The 14,565-nt window shown below is 37.7% G+C and overlaps 3 protein-coding genes across 3 annotated transcripts in view; 1 reads left to right on the top strand and 2 right to left on the bottom strand.

The window, feature by feature from the left end:
• LOC119078978 (exostosin-1) overlaps positions 1-2,578 on the bottom strand; it is a 79,761-nt gene extending 77,183 nt beyond the window's left edge. Inside the window, exon 1 of the mRNA XM_037186730.1 lies at positions 1,426-2,578. Coding sequence (XP_037042625.1) covers positions 1,426-2,198 — 773 coding nt within the window. The 5' untranslated portion in view covers positions 2,199-2,578. The remainder of the gene's footprint in view (positions 1-1,425) is intronic.
• Positions 2,579-3,817: 1,239 nt separating this feature from the next.
• On the bottom strand, positions 3,818-6,550 carry LOC119078979 (UDP-glucosyltransferase 2-like). Its single transcript, XM_037186731.1, has 7 exons — positions 6,443-6,550; positions 6,214-6,387; positions 5,919-6,142; positions 5,565-5,856; positions 5,174-5,381; positions 4,349-4,690; positions 3,818-4,293 (listed from the first exon to the last, which is right to left on the bottom strand). Exons 2-7 carry the CDS (start codon positions 6,315-6,317, stop codon positions 3,883-3,885), a joined length of 1,581 nt encoding a protein of 526 aa, XP_037042626.1. The 5' UTR covers positions 6,318-6,387; positions 6,443-6,550; the 3' UTR covers positions 3,818-3,882.
• A 3,879-nt stretch (positions 6,551-10,429) lies between these two features.
• Positions 10,430-12,634, top strand: LOC119078977 (esterase B1-like). Its single transcript, XM_037186728.1, has 4 exons — positions 10,430-10,607; positions 10,807-11,799; positions 11,859-12,113; positions 12,174-12,634. Exons 1-4 carry the CDS (start codon positions 10,470-10,472, stop codon positions 12,384-12,386), a joined length of 1,599 nt encoding a protein of 532 aa, XP_037042623.1. The 5' UTR covers positions 10,430-10,469; the 3' UTR covers positions 12,387-12,634.
• Positions 12,635-14,565: the final 1,931 nt, after the last annotated feature.

Raw genomic sequence — 14,565 nt, 5'->3', positions numbered from 1 at the left:
GTTTTATCTCCTGTAATGTCATAATCACCATAAAAAATAAATTTCAAAAATCAAACTGAAACATAAACACGCCATGACGCCGTCACTCATTCATATTCGGGGTGACTCTACTAGTAACAATTAACATTTAAACAACAGAAGTAACAGATTCAGTGATTAGATTTTGTGAACGCTTGTCGTTTGTTAAGTGAATTGTAAATTAAGACGGAGCTCTCAAAATTTCTTGCAATTACAATTGTTAACTGTTAACTGGCCATCTGTTATCGAAAACAACAAAAATTAGTAATGAAATCTAGCTATTGCAGTGTTTTATTGGAAAAGTGTGAGTAAGAAATAACGAAGTAATAGATCAGCTGATGTGTTGAAAATACGTTTATCAAAAGAAGTAGCAGATTCGATAACTATAATGGCGTTGAACTTATCATCAGTATATCGATAAGCCAGTGTCACAAACATTCAATGATCCATATCTAAGCCAAACGTAGGGCCAATTAGTTCAGTATTCAATAAGTTATAGGATGGGCGCACCAATTGACAAAGTTTTTTTTTTCAATGAAAAAACAATAGGTTTCCGACTACTGGCACATGTTCGGAACATACATTCACTAAATTTCGCTAAGCCTAGCGAATGCTTTGGAATTTTACTTTTCAGGAAATTAAATTTACTAATTCATAGAGAATAAAGAATACCTCGTTTCGTTACATGCTCGTCCCCTATTCTATGTGACTGTGTACATAAATTACGTCAAGTAGACGATGGAGAAAGAGACGTTTAAAATTTGGAATTGGAATTTTACGTATCAAAGTATACTCATGTACATTGTACCGCGTTCTCGTGGGAGCGTTCACAGCATCGGTTCCGGAAATAGTTTTAAACGGTCGAATTTCAGCGAAAATGGTTATACAGTTTACAAGAAAAGATTGCAAAAAAAATAAACGAGAAACATCACTGCACTTCTGCATCGTCACTCTACCATCGTTCAAAGCAAGCTACAATCCATTTAGCTAATCCGTTCAACAATATTGTTGTGTGTTCGGTCCTTCTTTAAAACAAAATTCCCTTCGTTTTCGACACACAAATTATTCAGCAAAGGCAAATGAAAAGCAGAACTTCATTGTTTGTGTATACATAGTAAATGGCATTTTTGTGTTGCAAATTAAGTTTCGCTATTGAATAAAAGATCAAATGCCGTCGAAGAAATGGCTCGGCGGAAAATTTCCCCGGCAATTCACATTTTAAGTGAGTAGGTAATTGCCCAACAGAATTGGTAATTTTCGAAGGGAAAAAATCAAATTTTCCCTGACTATAAAAGCGAATTTATCAATCGAGAGGCGTGTTAGATAACATATTAGTTGAACAGTGTTGTTGGTCCCATTACTACACACATATACAATAACAATAAGAAAAGCTATTGTGCAACTCACCGTTTCCCTTTGAACGCCAGCAGATACTTCTTATCAGCCGGAAAATTATTACTCGTAACAAATCCAGTATTGCCCGCCCTCAACGGGTGCTGTTTATGGAACAATGGTATGCTAATATCGAAAGTTGGCCGAATTTGCTGGACACTCATGCTGGCCTTGGCCAATATCGCCTCACCGGTATCGAAGCCCAAACTATTCTCCGCATAATCCGGCCAAGTGCCCGAATACAAATTGAATATGACGTGATTACGACCGTTATTCCAATAAGGCAATCGCTGCAAACGCTGTGGCACATTTCTCACATAGTCTTCGCTCAACGAATCCCGGTCCAATGTGTCCAGGCCCAGAACGAATAGGCATGCCTTGGTCGGATCATTGGTGTAGTAGCGACTCTCGGTTATAGCCGACAGAATTTTCTGATAGTTCAGACTATGCGGTGGTGCGGCTCCGAGCGAATTTAATGGTTCCGGTGGGTAGACATAGACCAAAAAATCTTCATAACATTTCGTAAAATCAAAACAAGTTTCCATACGGCACGGTTGCTTTTTATTTCTATTTAAAAGAGGAACATTTTTCGACGATATCGCATCATCATCATCACTGTCGGATGCACCAGTCACTTTATCATTATGTATGGCATCTGTGAATGAGGGCAAATCAGATGGACTTCGTATCACTTTGGCCGATTTCTTTAGGCGATAGCCACCGAAATAACAATACGCTAAAAAAGCGCACGACACAAACACTAAAATATACCGTTTTTTGGCTTGCATTTTAGCACATTTACCACACTAAACACTGGCACTCATGTCACTGGACTTTTTATTATTATTTTCGATGTGCTGAACATTCTTGAGACAACATCTCACACGAAATTTTTTTCACACGTTTTGTGTCACTGGTAAATCACAGTAAAGTGCAACAGAAATGCATTTGTCGTTCCACACACTTTTACCGAAACACTAAACATTTATGGTAAATCATCGTCCGACTACTTTTTTAACATTATTTTTGACGAGTAAACTCACAGAATCTAAATTAAGGAACCGATCGCGATGATATTAAATTAGTATTTTTAGGAGAGAAAATAAGTTCTGCGCAGACTTGTAAAAATAACAAATATACAATGAAATTTTTTGACATTACAACACACAAAAAATACACACATATCGAGGACGGATCGAGTGCGCCAGCTGGTGGCCGGTATTGGCACTTCATAGAAATTGTATTGTCCCAGCCGAAAAAGAATTCAGTTGTGTGGAGGGAGAAGTGAACGAATTTTAAAATGATTGAAAATGAAATATTTTCAGTAATTTTGCTTTTAACTTTAGGGTGAGACTCATTTCACGTCTCAACTTTTGTTGAAAGAGCAATAACAATTGCAGAATATTCATCTGTTCTCGAGAAAATAAGGAAGAGCGAGCGATTTTTTTTTAATGTTCATGCGTTATTTGATGTGTGATTTTTTTGTCTAGTTACGTCGTGCGTGAATTTTGACGCTTGAAAATATTTTTGAAAAGGGAATTTCTGTAGAGGCGCTACAATTCTTTTCATTCCTGCGCTCCAATTCTTGGTGAAATACCTCCAGTACGGTAAATATTCATGAAATGTCACTTCTTGTTCTATAAACATTTAGATCAAGGTCAAATTCAGTAGCACCAACCAGAAAGCTAAAGTTCGTTCATCTTTTCCAGTTCGTAAACGAAAAAATTCCCGAGTGTCACACAAAACGCTACAGTGGGTGAGAGGAAAAATTGACTAAGTTTAAACAAAACTAAAAGCGCTGAACGCAGTCACTCCGTTTACGTCTCCGTTTTCAAAAAGACAATGAAAACCGCTCTCTCTTTCCATTTCTATAATTTAAACGGTGAGCAAACGGAGTGAGCTGTGATCCTGGCTTTAAAGTTCGATCAAGGACGAATTCAATAGGATCGAACAAAACGCCTTCACCTCACGGTTCGTAGAAAGAGCAGTAGGATCGAAAAAAACACCTTTCTTGCGTAATTGGTCCAAAGGCAATTAGATCAAACAAAACGCCTGAACGTTACAGTTCGTACAAGGACGAGTTCAGTAAGATTGAATAGAACATATTTACATTAAAATTCGTAAAAAACAAAGGTGACAGTTTGGTGTAGAAAATGTCTATTTTCTCCCCTGTCAAACAAGAGGGAAGAAAATAGACATTTTTTATCTTCAACTGTCATCAGACAAAGCATCAAAAATCATCATTTTCCCATGACTTTTTGTAGAAATTGGAGTGTAGAAATTAAGGTTAATATGAAACTGACTATTTTCGCCCAAAAGGAAAGTAGTTATCTCGAATAGTGTTCAGATTATGGTCATTATCAAAATTGAAAATTGATGTATGTATTGCGATAGAAACAATCAAAACTTTATTTTCGAAGAATTTTATTCATTTCTCCAGTTATCAGATTATCAGAGAAAATGTAAAAAAGTTCACTGTCGCTTCTTGTGACTAGCAGACCGTTTTTCATGATTTCCTCGTCTGCCACCTCTGCCAGTGCAGGTACAAATGCACTTGATCAAAACAAATAAGCAAACTGTGATGCACAACGTAATCACAGCGATAATATCGTATGCATTTGCAACGAAAAAGCCGAGCCGATGTACAGGAGATGTCAAATGCTCACTGTTCGGATTACGTACAGCCCACTCGATCCACCAAACGGCCCTGTCAAGAGGCTTTTCTTTTTGATCTCTGAACAGTGCTGACCATTTCTGGGCATTTTCTCGGTACGACGGATCCTCGAGTACCTTGAGCAATGCATTCTTTACGTTTTGTCGATTCAACGAATGATAATAATCTACACCCTCGGCCATGCCAAGACGCTTCAGTTTAATCAAATTCTGAAACAAAAAATGTTTAGAATTCGCGGAATGGAACGGAATGAAGGCTCCTCACTTGATTCTGATCCAAACCAAATGGCATAATAACAGATGGCACTCCTCTCCAAATTGTTTCCTGTGTGGTCAATAGTCCACCATGGAAGTAAATGGCCTTGACGTGCGAATCAACTAAAAGATCCGATATTGGCAACCAGGAGTGGATTTGAACATTCTTCGGTAGTTCAGCTGACGACATATTGGTTTCGAATTTCCATAGAAAATGGTAGTTGGGTAGCTCGTTGAAAACATCGAGGAACAATTGTTGCGTTGATTTGGGCATATAGGAACTGAGAAAATTCGTTCCAAGAGAGAATAAAACGACTCCCTTCTTCGATGAATCGATAAATGTTTTCAGTTCCTGTGCATAAAGATACGAAATGTAACCATTGGGAGTGAAATTATAAAATGAAAATGGAACCGATGTACTTGTGCCAACCAATGAATCAACAAAACCAGGTATCAATGAAAATATAAATAAAAATTTAATTTTCGTACTTAAATGCACTCATTTTCATATTATTTTGACATAAAATGTGAGTGCGTTTAAGACTAATTCGGCGATTGACCATACCTGTTCTCTACTTTCATTGCCAGGTATGGCCTATTCTTCAAAATTGGTCGATTTATGTTGAACACATTCATTATTCATGTCAAAATAATATGAAAATGAGTGCGTTTGAATCCGCTTTTAAAATCGTTATGTCCTCCGCGGTGACATTAGACCATACCTGTTGTTTTGTGTTCATTAGTGCAGACAGTGGTAAAACACGAAACTTTCATTTTTCTCATAATCTACTAACGCGACATGTCCCCTGTCTGCATTTAGTTATTCATATCGTACCTTTGGTATTGATTTCGGGTCTTTAATGTGTAGCCCACCGACGGGAATGACGTTTTCCGGTAGCGGTGCCCCAAAATCCATCGTCGGATTGGTGTTTACGAAAACGAGTGCAGTTTTCCGTTCAATGTCTTCGACAGGCGGAATGTCAGCACCAAAACGCTTTCTGACAATGTCGTTAACAGTCGGTAAAACTATTCGCTGTCTGTAGCTATTTTAATAAGACGAAGGGAAAATATTTCGTTAGAAACCGAGATTCTTTTGTTAATTCATATTTTAGGGTGAGGGTTGAGGGTCGAATTCAATTGCCGCGTATATGAGGGACTACACATGCCGAGGAACACTGATCTAATATATACCCTAGCCGACTCGAATACGATTTATAAAATGTTACCCATATTCCACCATGTGCAGGGCAAAATTCTGCAAGCGTTGCCAAAAGTTCATATTGTCATCGTAGAATAGTGCATGGATTGGTATGTAACCGTAATATTGATGGCCGCCAATAACTTGGTTCGTAAACGACGGATGGCTATAAGTTGTAACACCAATCAATGGCGGATATTTGAATTTATGAACGAATGGCAGAAAGCATGGCCCACCGGTGTAATCGTGAATGATGAGATCCACTTTGAAATCATCCGGATAATTCAGGAGTGTTCTGAAACCATTCGTATCGGTTGCACCTTGAACAAAATCAATTTTTTGTACTGAACTCAAATTTTGTTCTATAAAAGCGGTCGATTACTTTCGCAGTACTCAGTGGCATGATGCTGTAAGAGAAGTAACTCAGACCAGAAACTTTCTCGACTTGCGGATGCGACAATTTCCTTGACTGATTCACTGTTGTCCTCGTCATAGTTTTCGATTAGAATATGATGAACGCCTGGAGGTGGATTTTTATCCTTGGCTAGTGAGATCACAGTTATATTATGACCTCGTTGTGCCAACTCTGTGACCATTGCGTTATTCCTTCACGATGCATATTTTCAAATAATTTCAACAATTGAATGAATCTGCGAAAATTTACATTTTTCCTTTACCAAAAGTGATGACTCGGTGACCGAATGGTGGCAAGAAATAGAATATTTGCTCCATTGGCGAACAAACTGTTTAGAATTATCAAAAAACTGAATTTCATCAACATTTCGTACGGAATGGGATCGGGATGGTCTGAACTCGCGTCTTATATACCGTCAATGACAGTCCCAAATAACCTGAAGATAAAAGTTCACTTATGAATTGTCTCCAATTAATTCAGAAATTTGTTACAAATCAGCTGAAATATGTTCACGGATCAGACACAATTCACTCAAAACCATCAGCGCATCATGTACCGAACGCTTTATTTATACTGATTTCGTTTTTTGTTGCTATAGCAGCGATATAAACTGATCAAATGGTTATCTTCTAATCAGTTGAGAGTTTCATACGTATGCGAACAATGTTAGTAATATTGCTGGTTATCAATACCACTTTAGAGTCATCACATACAAGTTTATTCGGTTTTACTCAATGTGGCGCAATATACAATTGCACCAATTTAACTGCTTTGAAAAACGATTTGATGCAGCAAAACCTTAACGACGAAGAGCTGTTTTCAGAAATTTATTGGCACGTCAGGGACCGCCAATAATTTAAACGATTGACGTATTTTATTGAAATTATCAATATTCTTGTCCAGAAATATAGCATTAGACACATTAGAATAAGGTATATAATATGACCATTGAACCTCCTAATTCAATGCGTATGACAATATAGCTATAAATTCATTAGACAGATCAGTGGATCAGCCTTCCATTCGGACTTGATTACGACAATATTATTTGCTGTGTTATTCACTGCGTTTTTCTCAAAGAAGATCAAAGTATTCACTGTGGATGTGTTGATTTCGGTAACACCTCAACATCACGTGCTGTGTCATTGATCGAAGGACTGCATATGATTTAGAGTGCTTTTAGCCATACGATCTACGATGTCGTAACAGATATATCGGTACGTATAGGTGAATCTGGTTCAATAAATTACAATTCACGGTATATGGGTCAGTTTAGTTGCATGGCAATGTATAATGCAAAAAGTTGTAGTTTTTAGTTAGAAGAGTTTACTGGCATCTTATGTTTAATTTTGAAGACGAAATCTCCAAAATAATGCAGCATTGTGTGCAATACAAGGAATTTCTTGTCTGGCATTTTGAAAACAGGTTCAACCGTTTCTTTTAACCTGTTACAGACGGCAAGCATATGACCAACATTATTATCGGGTCCTATTACTTCCATTTGGTTAATTTGAAATCTTGTACTTCAATTTTTAGACCCGTACGAAGTACTGCGGTCTTATAGGTTTACGCATACGTTTGTAACACGTCGAATTGGACTCCCTGAGTAAGGGGAAACCTATTGTGGTTGTCTAGAGATGCCAAATCCGCGAAAAAAAAATGTCCGTCTGTCCGTCTGTCCGTCTGTCTGTCTGCACGATAACTTGAGTAAAACGCATCCGATTTTGAAAATTCTTTTTTTTTCCGTTTGGTAATGTCAAAAGACAGGCTAAGTTCGAAGATGAGTGATTTTGGATCGACCCCTCCCGAGCTGTGGCCCAATAAGTGCTTTACGGTTTTTCGAAGATATCTCCGGACATTACCGATCGACAAAAAAAAAGTTTATGGAAATCGGATGACCGACTCGTGAGTTAGACCCCTTGGTGTGGAACAGGCACAGGGCGGCAAGCAGTTTTTGCTTGTAGGTCGGCCACATTTGAACATATTTCGTCTGTTTTAGCTTTATTAGATAGGTATTGACCGTACCAATCAGGGAAATTTTTTTTAATGAAATTATGTTCTCCGGAGCGTGAGCTAGGTCTCTTGGAGTGAGCTCTTATCTGGCTACTCGGAAGTACAGTGAACGTGGTGTATTTTGACAATATCTCGAGTAAATTTTGACCGAATTTCATGAATTTTTTTTGTTTGAAAGGTATTAACGAATGTAAAGCGTCGGTACTATTTCCGGTCTCCTAACAAAATGGCTGCCGGCGGCCATATTGGATTTTATTAAAAGTGATATATCTTGGGAAAAATGGTACTTAGAGAGTTTCTGTTAACATGGAAATTATTTGTTATGTGTGTGGGGTTTCAGGGATTCCATATATGGACATCTATATATACCTATATACAGCTATATTGAGCTATATACAGGCATATAGAGCTATATAATATCATATTTTTCTGTGAAATGTTTATTTATAGTGAAATATAGGTAAATATAGCGGTATATAGCTGTTTAAATAGGAATTTATGAAATTTGTCTTCGTACGGAGCTGTCTATATTGCCTCCGGCAATTTAGTTGTATATGATAACAAGGCAAAGAGTGGATAATGTAAGTGATTTTAAAGGGAGAATAGTTTTTCAGCAGAGAAATGAAGAGTTTCACATTAAAGGCCTTTGATACGAATAGGTGTTTCGTACGGGTCGGCGTTAGCTATGTTTTTAACATGTATTTTGCTATATAAAGGACCATATTACCCAGAACTTGTCATTATTATTATTTTGTCGTCGTTATCGACAGATGAATAGCCGTATATGTCCCCGAATTTAGCTCAAGAACATTCTCAACTTTGATAAAATCTTGATATATCATTTGTAAAGGGCCAAAAAATTAAAAATTTCATACGAAAATCCAAATAGCCCTTTTAGGAATCGCCCAAATTCACAGTTTGGCCGGTTCGGACCTGATGCTGACTCGCAACATTAACACTGAAATAACAAACTTTACAAAAGAGACATAGAACTTGCAAATTTTTTCTGCTATGGAAGTATTTTCTGGTCGTTAAGGCCCCCGGAAACGCCAGTTTTAACCAAGTGGTATTTTTGGAAAATCATTTTCCAATATTTTCTTAAAGAACCTTAGCAATTAAATGTCAAGTTTAAATTGATTTTTAACTGTGAAGCCATGATAAAACATTTTTGGCCAAATGTAGAAAAATGTAGACGACAGCATGATATTTCCGAAATTTTCCAAGACTTTTTTATATTTCTCTTCCATAATTTTGTAAAAAAATGTTTTTGCGAAAAATTGGGAAAAATAGTGCCAGATCTCAGATTTTAACGCCGTGAAGGAAAACGTGTTTCCGGAGGTGTGGTGCGTAAAATATTTTTCGTAATCGTAACAGTTTTTATATCTTAGGTTTATGCGACATTGCGTAACATTTAACATTATGTGAAAATGTAACTGATTCCGATAAAAAATTCTTTTCCATGAAAGGAAATCGAAAATGTCAGCGTTGAGGTTACGTAAATTTGAGGCATCGGGATTCCTTACTGAGGTGAATCTGGCAAATACGTACCAGATTCACTTTTTTCCAAGCTTTTTGGAAATTGGCACACACAATGAAATTTGTGTGCCAGTTTTTGAGCCAATTCATTTATCTTGTGCCAATAACAGAATGCGTGTGAATTAGTTAATTCGTCATTTTACGAATTTTCGTAATACACCTTTGTTGGTATCTTAACTGAATATTGTAGACATATATCACGTATCTCAATGAATATTGCGGTTGATTTCACTGAATAGTGTCGGTATCTCACTGAAAATTACGATTCTCGATTAAAAATTGTTGGTATCTGGTATGAACATTTTCATATCTCACTAAAAATACCCATATCTCGCTCGACTATGTTGGTCGCAATACCAAATAGTTGACCGACTATTGCCATTTCTGCAATTTTTTACTTCTACTCCAGGAGAGTGAATTTGACACTGCGCTAAACTCACCTTTAAGCAATACTCTCTCTAGCAAACAAAACTTGTACACCTCAAATTGTATATTGTGTGAACATACGGAAGCTTAAAGTCTTTAAGTGTAAATGAAACGTAAAATGAAAGACCTTCAAAATACCACTTCGATAAAAACGTTCATGAAAATAGGTTTAGTGGATCGTGAGTGCTATATAGTGTAGTGGCACTAAACTCTATGATTACTAACGGTAGACCAAAAGTGTTGCATTGTTGCATTTTTGTTGCATTTCAGTACAAAAAAATTTTGAAATTGTTGTATTAAAACAACACGTCTCCTAAGGGTTAACACTATATACTGCTGTAAAACATTTTCAAACAAATACTTTCCACAACTCATAATATGAGCTGTGAACGCATTAGTAGCACGCGTCTTTGTGCAGCTGTTATCTTATCATGACAATAAACAGGGAATATAATCTTATCATAAAATGCCAGCTCAGATAATTGGAAAGAATAAAGGTCTAAGAAAACGGTTCGGTTATACTGTCAACGGCACTTCATAAGTATGGAAGGAAACTACGTCGTTCAAACGGAATATGGTAAGGTTAGAGGAGTCTTACACACATCACAATTGGATGTTCCATACATCCAATTTCTAGGAATTCCTTATGCTGCACCGCCAGTCGGTAGTATGAGATTCAAGGTGTGAAATTTATATCGTTCCAGTTCAACACATTTGATCCAATATTTTGCTTAGTCTGTTCCACCTTCCACATTCAAATATCATCCAAATCATCATCATAATGTGGAATTTGTGGAAGCAAAGTGTTATCTAGTTTAAGTGGAACCTCTTAAAGTCATCTCTCAACACTGACTAATTTTCAATTTTTTCTACAACTCAGCCGCCACAAAAACCACCATCGTGGGGTGAAAATGTTCTTGATGCGAACAAGGAAATGTCACCATGTCCAGCCAAAAATGTGTTCACTCAAACGTTTGTCGGCTCGGACGATTGCCTATACTTGAATGTATTCACAAAGACCTTAAATCCGAAGAAACCGCAAGCCGTTATGATTTTCATACACGGTGGTGGCCACTTTTCGGGGTCAAGTTCTCTGGACATTTACAGTCCTGATTACATGTTGTTATCGGATGTCGTTGTTGTCACTTTCAATTATCGTCTCGGTCCTTTCGGCTTTCTGTCGTTGAAAGACAAATCTCTAAATGTGCCTGGAAACGCTGCTCTGAAAGACCAGCAACTGGCGATGAAATTTGTGAAAGACAACATTCGCAATTTCGGTGGAGACCCAAACAACTGTACACTTTTCGGTCATAGTTCGGGAGCAACATCCGTCAGTTTGCACTGTTTGGCAGAAAGCTCATGTGGTCTTTTTGATAGAGCCATAATTATGTCAGGATCGCCCTTTGCTCAAGAAGCCCAATTTCCGGATGAAAACTACCCACTAAAGTTAGCTAAAATGCTCGGGTTTGATGGGGAAAGTGAGGTGGAGTTGCTAGCATTTTTGAACGATGCAGACGTCTTAAGTGTAGCCGAAGTACAGCACTCACTGGTTGACAGTAAAGGGAGCAAATTCGCGCCTATGCCATTCGGTCCATGTATTGAACCATACGAAAGTGACACGAGTTTTATGCTGAAAGCACCAATGGATTTATTGACTTCCGCTTGGAGTAATTCGATTGATATAATTATTGGTGCAACGTCTGACGAAGGATTACATTGTAGACCAGAGTTCGAAAAAAGTTCAAATTTCAAGGCTATCATTCCGAATGAGCTGAAATTAGCGGTGGACGAGCAGAAGCTGGAAGAGTTTGCAGTTCGTTTGAAGGAATTCTATCTGACGTTATTCCCTTCTGAATTCGAAGCCTATCAAAAGGTAGACTGCGGTAGTTGTTCCAAGTTGCTCTCATTAAACAAAGAAAAATGAAATTTTAGTTTAACGGCGACCAATTTCGCTGGATAGCATTGCAACGTTTTATACACGCACGACGCAGCTGTAACGCAAGTGGTCGGACATTTTTATACCGATTTGCAGTCGACTCACTAACACAAAACCATTATCGTAACCGCTGGATCGGTCCAGGCGTTAAGGGAGTTGTCCATGCTGACGACCTGTGTTATCTGTGGAAGAGCAATCAAGGTGATGTTCCTAGTCGGGATACCATCGAATTCATCAGCATTTTGAGATTTGTACATCAAAGTCCAGGGACAATGAGGGCGGACGGAATTTATTTTCTATTTTCATTGCAGACAACATTACTCACTTCATTTGCGATTACCGGCGATCCGAACTCGAACGTTCTGGATGTGGACCTTGGTTCAGTGATCTGGAAACCGGTTTCTGTTGCACCATATGAAGGGCTCAATATTGATAGGACATTGGAGTTCAGTGTTTTGGAGGAGTCAAATCGTCTTAAGTTACTCGAATCGTTGTATGAGGAAGCGTCAGTTCGACTTCATTAACCCGTCACAGACGGCAATCATATCACTAGTACAATGGTCGAATCTGTGACTTCCAATCATCAACTATTTTCAAGGGCAGAATCGTCGACTTCCTTTGCTCAAACATAAGTTTTGCTATATAAGACTGCATTAGAAATAGCTCATCATTTACTGTTGTAGTAGATAACAAATTAACAGGTTAAGAAGTACGGAAGGCTTTTCTATTTGATTTCGTCAGCATCCTGTATTAACCAAATGCTCTTTAACTTGAATTGAAAGATTTTATGTTAATAAAATGTTAACAAGCGTCCAATTTGGGTGCTTTAGAAATACCGAGGCGTCGACTTGTATTTGTCAGTAGTGGTGCCCAGGAGACACTTTTCATTCACTTTATTTGCTGCAAAAGTACTAGTGCCCAGTAACAATCAAACTTCGAGTACAGCTGAATTTTTTTATAAAAATAATTTTGACAGACAGGCTTGTATGGAAATCCAACATAAGAACGATTTTTTTTTTATTTTCATACAAATTCATTTTAACGGTCAAAAATTATTTTTATAAAAAAATTCAGCTGTAGTAGTGGTAGTGGGTCTCACTTGTCCTTAAAGGAATTACTGTAAAATCAAATATTTAAATATTTTCTCTCAAATAAAGACTTCACACCTTTCTATCTGCGAAAACTGAAAGGCTTCCTCCCACACCGCTCCCACCTATAGAATTCTAGGATTTGAGGACCTTTGACTGTTTTTTTATTCCTTTTTGGACTTTTGTAATTATTTGATGAAAGTGGCAGTTGAAATGACAAAAACTGTCCGTATTTTAGCGATTTCGTGCAGAAGCTACATCTATAAAGTCAAATGTAAAAGCATGGCTTCCTCCCACACCACTCCCACCTAAATAATTCTAGGGTTTGTGGACTTTTTTTTGTTCCTTTCTGGTCTTTTGGACAATTCTATCATTTAACATGTTTCACCCTATTCCAGTTCTGAAATTTTAGGGCTTTGAAGGATAAGAAGGTTTTGAAGGGGTAAAACAGTATCATTTTTTACTATTGACGAGAAATCAGGGTCAATTGCAAAATAATCCATTTTTATGTCATTATAGTTTTCAGCGCACTTCCAACATGAGTAATCGTTGTGGTCAGCTGCAGAAAGTACTCTATGATACACTGTCCAGTTTCAGTACTCTATTTAGAGTACCACTCATGCTTGAAGTGCGTTGCATATATCCGAATAAGGCCTTTTTTCGCGGTTTTGCAGATGCGGAAATAACGTAACATATCCATCGTTTCCCGCAGCACCGACTCTTTGTCTCACTATTTTTTTTCCGAATTCAATTCAGTTAAATCTAAATGTTATCACCGCTTATCACATTCGAGCCCACTTCAGATTTGAACGCAAAATTTAAATTCCTGCCTCTATTCCTCTCAGATTAAAAGTCAGACCATCTCCATTATTTGTTGGACGACATTTTCTACACAGTTCGGGACAGATCAGACCTGGTAACTTGTGAGGGATTCTTTTAAAAATCCACCAGTGGCACCAGCACTGCAAATGAGGTATCAATGGAAAGCTTAAATAATGTACAACTAGAATATTAGGTTCATATTAACCGTTATAAGTACCAGCCCAGACCTGTCTAAATAATATCAATAGGTGTTCTCAAACTAGGCATGACCTAAAATTACTTGAACTCAGCTTTCCAACGAGCCCACTGTCACCTGGTATCGCTCATATTTAGCGGCCACAAAATGAGTCTGAAAAGTACCATTTTTCGATCTTCCAAGATCTTCCACTACCACTAAGGTGACTAAGGTGTAGCTCTAGACTATCTGAGACATGTTTTGAAGTCTACTGGCAAAGACCTTTCAAACCATCCATCCCAGACGAAATGGGTCCGATTTTGATAGGTGGATTTTGAAAAGCATTTGATTTGATTTGAACTTGACCTGAATATTGAAACGACATAAAGACCACAGTGTTGAAGGGTTCGGGTTCATGCTCCTTTTTAGTTTCAATTAGATAAATAAATTGTTCAATTAGCTCAATTTGGAGTCTTATAGTGTTTTCCACAGTAGAAATCATCACTAGCAATCGGTATCTTGATACTAGTGGAGATGCTCTCCTCGCTGATTAAATGTTTTGTTTCCAATTGTGATTGACTTGGTCACGACCGTTACCATTTAATCGTAGTTTCCTTT

The sequence above is a fragment of the Bradysia coprophila genome, unplaced genomic scaffold (genome assembly GCF_014529535.1).
Source record: "Bradysia coprophila strain Holo2 unplaced genomic scaffold, BU_Bcop_v1 contig_297, whole genome shotgun sequence".
NCBI classification, from domain to species: Eukaryota; Metazoa; Arthropoda; class Insecta; order Diptera; family Sciaridae; genus Bradysia; species Bradysia coprophila.
The sequence above is the reverse complement of the archived record's forward strand: the minus strand, read 5'-3'. Positions and strand labels throughout refer to the sequence as shown.

Coding starts and splice junctions, on each gene's coding strand:
- LOC119078979 (XM_037186731.1), bottom strand. CDS start 6,317: ATGTTGATGAAATTCAGTTTTTTGATAATTCTAAACAGTTTGTTCGCC. Junction 6,143..6,213: donor TCACCGAGTCATCACTTTTG/GTAAAGGAAAAA, acceptor TGCATCGTGAAG/GAATAACGCAATGGTCACAG. Junction 4,691..5,173: donor ACCCGAAATCAATACCAAAG/GTACGATATGAA, acceptor CTTTATGCACAG/GAACTGAAAACATTTATCGA.
- LOC119078977 (XM_037186728.1), top strand. CDS start 10,470: ATGGAAGGAAACTACGTCGTTCAAACGGAATATGGTAAGGTTAGAGGA. Junction 11,800..11,858: donor AATTCGAAGCCTATCAAAAG/GTAGACTGCGGT, acceptor ATGAAATTTTAG/TTTAACGGCGACCAATTTCG. Junction 12,114..12,173: donor TCATCAGCATTTTGAGATTT/GTACATCAAAGT, acceptor TTTTCATTGCAG/ACAACATTACTCACTTCATT.